General features: G+C 42.6%; 1 protein-coding gene across 1 annotated transcript; it reads left to right on the top strand.

The window, feature by feature from the left end:
• The first annotated feature begins 233 nt into the window (after positions 1-233).
• Positions 234-5,874, top strand: HYPK (huntingtin interacting protein K). Its single transcript, XM_030190431.1, has 4 exons — positions 234-410; positions 3,048-3,103; positions 3,307-3,358; positions 5,685-5,874. Exons 1-4 carry the CDS (start codon positions 249-251, stop codon positions 5,778-5,780), a joined length of 366 nt encoding a protein of 121 aa, XP_030046291.1. The 5' UTR covers positions 234-248; the 3' UTR covers positions 5,781-5,874.
• Positions 5,875-6,268: the final 394 nt, after the last annotated feature.

Consider the following 6,268-nt stretch of genomic DNA (forward strand, 5'->3'; position numbering starts at 1 on the left):
GCACTTCATTGCCAGTCTGCAGCGTTCATAAGTAACGCTGCGCCTCTTCTTGCAAGACAAGGCCAAGTCTGGCTGCAATGAAGAACGCCTTCCTGCAGAGAGCGCTACACAGCGAATGCTCCACTCTAGCTCCCGTCTCGGTGGTCGTGGTTGCCTTGAGACTGGAAGCGGAGGTTGCGCAGGGCGCTTCTAGGGTGCCGCGAGGCGCATGCACGAGGAGGAGGAGGAGGTAGGGCTTCCGGGTCAAGATGGCGGCCGAGGGCGATGTGGAATTGGAGTTGGAGACCGAGGAGAACTGCAGCGAGCGGCCGGCGGACAAACCACGCAAACATGACAGCGGAGCGGCGGACCTGGAGCGCGTCACCGACTACGCTGAGGAGAAAGAGATCCAGAGCTCGAACTTGGAAACGGTGAGATGGGGGCGAGAGAAAACGGCCTGGGGAGATACAAAAGGAAGGGAAGCGAGGGATTGTAAGGATGCGTGAGGCAGAAAGGGGGGGGAGGGGGGGGTCGATGGAGAGAAGTGCTACTTTTTCTTTCTTTCATGTTTTTGGGAGGGGGAGAATGTTGTGGGACAGAAGGAAATCCAAGAGATTTGCCTCCAACTTCTCTAAATGATGTCTACTTATAGAATAGGGTCAGTTACATGATTTTTTTTTTGTTCATAATTGGAGGTAAGTACCAATAATTGATCTTAACAAGCACTAATTGCCATTTATTAGCAGTTGGGCATGCAACCTACTTATGCGTCTATTCTGTAAACTGAGGGCCTAACATCTCGCCTGCAGTTGCAAAGGGGGTGTGATGGCATAGGCTGGTCAGGGAGGTTCCTATCATTTCTGCACAATGTTATAGAATGTCATTTCTGCACTTAAGCTGGGTGCCAGAATTACATCAAGTTTTAGCAGGTGTAAATCTAGTGCCCTAGTGCCTAACATTGGGCACCATTTACCTTTAAGAACATAAGTGTTGCTGTACTGGGACAGACCGAAGGTCTGTCAAGCCCCATGGCCAATCCAGGTTACAAGTACCTGGCAAGATCCCAAAACAATACAATACATTTTATGCTGTTTATCGTAGAAATAAGCAGTGGATTTTCCCCAAGTACATCTTAATAATGGTTTATGGGCTTTTATAAAGTTATCCAAACCTTTTGTAAATCCCACTAAGCTAACTGCTTTTACCACATTCTCTGGCAACAAATTCCAGAGTTTAAATACACATTGAGTGAAGAAATATTTTCTCCAATTTGTTTTAAATTTACTACTTTGTAGCTTCATTGCATGCCCCTTAGTTCTAGTATTTTTGGAAAGAGTAAACAAGCAATTCATGTCTCTCCTTTCCACTCCATTCATTATTTTGTAGGCCTCTATCATATCTCCTCTCAGCCCTCTTTTCTCCAAGCTGAAGAGCCATGGCTGCTTTAGCCTTTCCTCATAGGGAAGTCTTCCCATCCCCTTTATCATTTTCGTTGCCCTTCTCTGTACCTTTTCTAATAACACTATATCGTTTTTGAGATGCGGTAACCAGAATTGCACACAGTATTCGAGGTATGGTCACACCGTGGAGCAATACAGAGACATTATAATGACCTCATTTTTGTTTTCCATTCCTTTCCTAATAATACCTAACATTCTATTTGCTTTCTTATATGCCACTGCACACTGAGCAGAGGGTTTCAATGTGTCATCATTGACGACGCCTAGATCCCTTTCCTGGCAGGTGACTCCTGACGTGGAACCTTCAATTACGTAGCTATAATTCAGGTTCCTCTTTCCCACATGCATCACTTTGCACTTGCTCACATTAAACATCATCTGCCATTTAGATGCCCTCTTGTAACGTTTCACAATCCTCTTGTGATTTAACAACTTTGAATAACTTTGTGTAATCAGCAAATTTAATTACCTCACTAGTTACTTCCATCTCTAGATCATTTATAAATATTTTAAAAAGCAGCAGTCCCAACACAGACCCCTGAGGAACCCCACTATCTACCCTTCTCCATTTAGAATACTGACCAATTAACCCTACTGTCTGTTTTCTATCTTTTAACCAGTTTTTAATCCATAAGAGAACACTACCTCCTATCCCATGATTCTCCAATTTTCTCTGGAGTCTTTCATGAGGTACTTTGTCAAATGCCTTTTAAAAATCCAAATACACAATATCAACTGGCTCACCTTTATCCACATTTGTTCACCCCTTCAAAGAAATGTAGCAGATCGGTGAGGCTAGATTTCCCTTCACTAAATCCGTGTTGGCTTTGTCTTATTAATCCATGCTAATGAATATGCTCTGTAATTTGATTCTTTATAATAGTCTGTACCATTTTGCTTAGTACTGACAGACTCACTAATCTATAATTTCCTGGATCACCTCTGGAACCTTTTTTAAAAAATCGGTGTTATATTGGCACCCTCCAATCTTCCGGTACCATGCTCGATTTTAAAGATAAATTATATATTACTAACAATAGTTCTACAAGTTCATTTTTCAATTCTATCAGTACTCTGGGATGAATACCATCCAGCCCAGGCAATTTGCTACTCTTCAGTTTGTCAAGTTGCCTATTACATCTTCCAGGTTTACAGAGATTTGATTCAGTTTCTCTGATTCATCAGCTTTGAATACCATTTCTGGCACTGGTATCTCGCCCAAATCTTCCTTGGTGAAGACCGAAGCAAAGAATTCATTTAATCTCTCTGCTATGGCTTTGTCTTCCCTGAGTGCTCCCTTTATCTCTTGGTCATCTAGCGGTCCAACTGATTCATTTGCCGGCTTTTTCTAGTATTCGTAAAAAAGTTTTGACTTTGTGTTTTTGCCTCTAACGCAATCTAGTGGTTGAGGGCATATTAACGATTTTGCCACATGCTTATTGGTATACAATATATAACTCGCCTGGCTAGGTGAGAGATAAATTTTTGTTATATAAACAAGCACCGGAATTTGGAGGGTGCTGTGACACTGATGTAGTGGAATATTGAGTGACAGGTCCTGTGATCTTCATTTAGCCTTTATAGAAAACCTTGTCTCTTCATCTCTAGGCTATGTCTGTGATTGGAGACAGAAGATCTAGAGAACAGAAAGCAAAACAAGAAAGGTAATGTGTTTCTTTTCAGTTCTCTTCTTATTGTTACAAATTTAGCTTTGGAAACCATTTTTGCTCAGGAACAATCTTAGTAAGCCCTCTGTGGAGAGGGAAATACTTATAGTACCTGAATGTAACCAGCCTTGCTGTACTATTGAAAAAGCATGAGCAAAATCCAGCTCCAAATTTGAAATGATATTCTGTTCTGTCAACAGAGAGAAGGAGTTAGCAAAAGTTACCATCAAAAGGGAAGATGTGGAATTAATTGTGAGTATGGGAGAAAATTCTTTTTATATAAGGTGACCTTTTGAAGACTCTTAGTATGTGAGGTCAAGAAAGTATTGTTAGATGAAAAGAGTCTTGGGGAAATGCATAATTCCTCCTTTTCTTCTACCTTTTGTAAAACAAACTCATGAGCGAAGGATTCATTTTTCAGAAGTGAGCATTGCGGGAAGAGGAGATTCTCACCTTTAAATGTTAAGTATTAATGAACTTCTGCCATGGGGGAATGCAGTGCCTGGGCTAATGACCAAAGGCAAGTACTTAATCTCCAGGACGGGAAGCAGTCTGTCTGCTCAAGGAAAAGAAAACATGAAGATAGATGCAATAAATTTAGAGGTTATATCTAGCAATCTTACCCCCAATATCAGTGTCTTTGACTTCTCTCTGCTTACTCATTCCAGAGAAAAGATGGTGCTAGAATCCTAGTCTAGCTAGTGCACAAGGAGCTGTGTGCTTTGGTTTCATGACATTGTAATACCTTAATTTTTGACATGTGACTAATTGGCAAGCATAGTATAATTGAGCACTGTTCATCATTCTTCTGGGTAAAAAGAGGATAGTATGTGTGTACTGTGAATAAAGCCAGCACTTGGCACAATTAGAAAACCGAAATTATGATCTGGCTGCATCCTTTTCTTTAACATGCTGGGGCACTTGTGAGTGCAGGATTTTACATGTAATGTGTCCGTACAGCAAATGTCCAGTCTTAGTTTAAGGGATGTTCTCTGCAATGTGGCAGAAATAAAAGGGCCCATGACAACTAAAAACTGATTTGGCTACTAGTTTTCAATAGGTGCTCACATGATGGTACAGACTTTAATGTAGTTGTCAGAAATTCTGGGTCAATGGGAACCTTAAAAAAATTGATTGGATTAGATTTAGATGCCAAAGTGGATACAGGCATTCTGCAGTTTGGGCCACCACTAGGCGGAGACAGCTTAGGCATCTTCCATCCTCACCAATTATGAGTGGCATTCTGCATCATGAGGAGCCATGGAGGGGCATAATCGAAAGGGGCGCCCAAGTTTCCTGAGGATGTCCTCGCAGGACGTCCCGGTGAAGGGGCAGTGGAAACCCGTATTATCGAAACAAGATGGGTGTCCATCTTTCGTTTCGATAACACAGTCGGGGATGCCCAAATCGCGAAATTTAGGTCAACCATAGAGATGGTCGTCCGCAATTTTCGGCCATAATGGAAACCAAGGACGCCCATCTCAGAAACAACCAAATCCAAGCCATTTGGTCGTGGGAGGAGCCAGCATTCGTAGTGCACTGGTCCCCCTGACATGCCAAGACACCAACCGGGCACCCTAGGGGGCACTGCAGTGGACTTCATAAATTGCTCCCAGGTGCATAGCTCCCTTCTTGTGTGCTGAGCCCCCCAAAACCCACTCTCCACAACTGTACACCACTACCATAGCCCATATGGGTGAAGGGGGTCACCTAGATGTGGGTACAGTGGGTTTTGAAGGGCTCACATTTACCACCACAAGTGTAACAGGTAGGGGAGGGGGGCCTGGGTCTGCCTGTCTGAAGTGCACTGCACCCATTAAAACTGCTCCAGGGACCTGCATACTGCTGTCATGGAGCTGGGTATGATATTTGAGGCTGGCATAGAGGCTGGAAAAAATATTTAAACATTTTTTTTTAGGGTGGGAGGGGGTTAGTGGCCACTGGGGGAGTAAGGGGAGGTCATCCCCGATTCCCTCTGGTGGTCATGTGGCCATCTAGGTCACATTTTTGTGGCTTTGTCATTAGAAAAACAGGACCAGGTAAAGTTGTCCAAGCGTTCGTCAGGGACGCTCTTCTTTTTTCCATTATCGGTCGAGACGCCCATGTGTTAGGTACGCCCCAGCCCCGCCTTCGCTACGCTTCCGACACCCCCCCGTGAACTTTGGTCATCCCCGCGACGGAAAGCAGTTGAGGTCACCCAAAATTGGCTTTCAATTATACCGATTTGGGCGACCCTGCGAGAAGGACGTCCATCTTGCGATTTGTGTCGAAAGATGGGCGCCCTTCTCTTTCGAAAATAAGCCTGATAGTCTTGTTTCCTTTGTATTGCTATAACTGTCAGTCTTTTTTGAATTCCTGTTTTTAAACTGAACTCATCTCTGTGTTACTTATTTTTCTAATTCATTATTTTTTAAATATTGAACTGCAGACTTAGCTGATACTGTCACTGTATGTTCAACAGGTTGACTGTAACTGGTCGTAATCTCCTACATCCTGGTGTTTGCATATACTGCTTAAAGCTTCAGTGTTGGTTTGGCTGTGTCTTTCTTGTGACTGTTTGTTTCTTTATACACTATAGATGAATGAAATGGAGATCTCGCGAGTGGCAGCAGAACGCAGCTTACGGGAACACATGGGCAATGTGGTGGAAGCCCTAATTGCTCTCACGAACTGAGTTGGTGTTTGTGCATTGGCTGAACAAGTACTAGACATCAGGACACTTGCTTGTAACCTCACTGGATCAGATTTCATATGATTGGAAGAGGAGAGGAGAAAAGAAGTATAAGTGAATGGAGTGGGAAAAATTCATAGTTCATTTGAAGAGACTATTGGCCGTTATGTTTCTGGTTATGTTGACCCCCATTGTCTTATGTCTGTTACCTTAAATGATCCAGAAAACAGATTTATAAACATACGCAAGTTATTAGTTACTAATAAAGATCTTTACTTAAAATTAAAGTGTACAAGTCAGGCTACTGTATCTAGTAATTTATTTTAAATAAAAGAATAAACCATCATATAAATGGTTGGTAGGTATTATTGTTATGATTGAGCTTTGGTGATTTGTGGATAAAGGGAGTCCAGTGCCTGGGTAAATAAAATTAATGTAGCAGTCCTTCAGTGGTGCAGTGGCCCACCTTTGTCTTTTGCAGCACATGTAGT

The sequence above is a fragment of the Microcaecilia unicolor genome, chromosome 1 (assembly GCF_901765095.1).
Source record: "Microcaecilia unicolor chromosome 1, aMicUni1.1, whole genome shotgun sequence".
Classification (NCBI taxonomy): domain Eukaryota; kingdom Metazoa; phylum Chordata; class Amphibia; order Gymnophiona; family Siphonopidae; genus Microcaecilia; species Microcaecilia unicolor.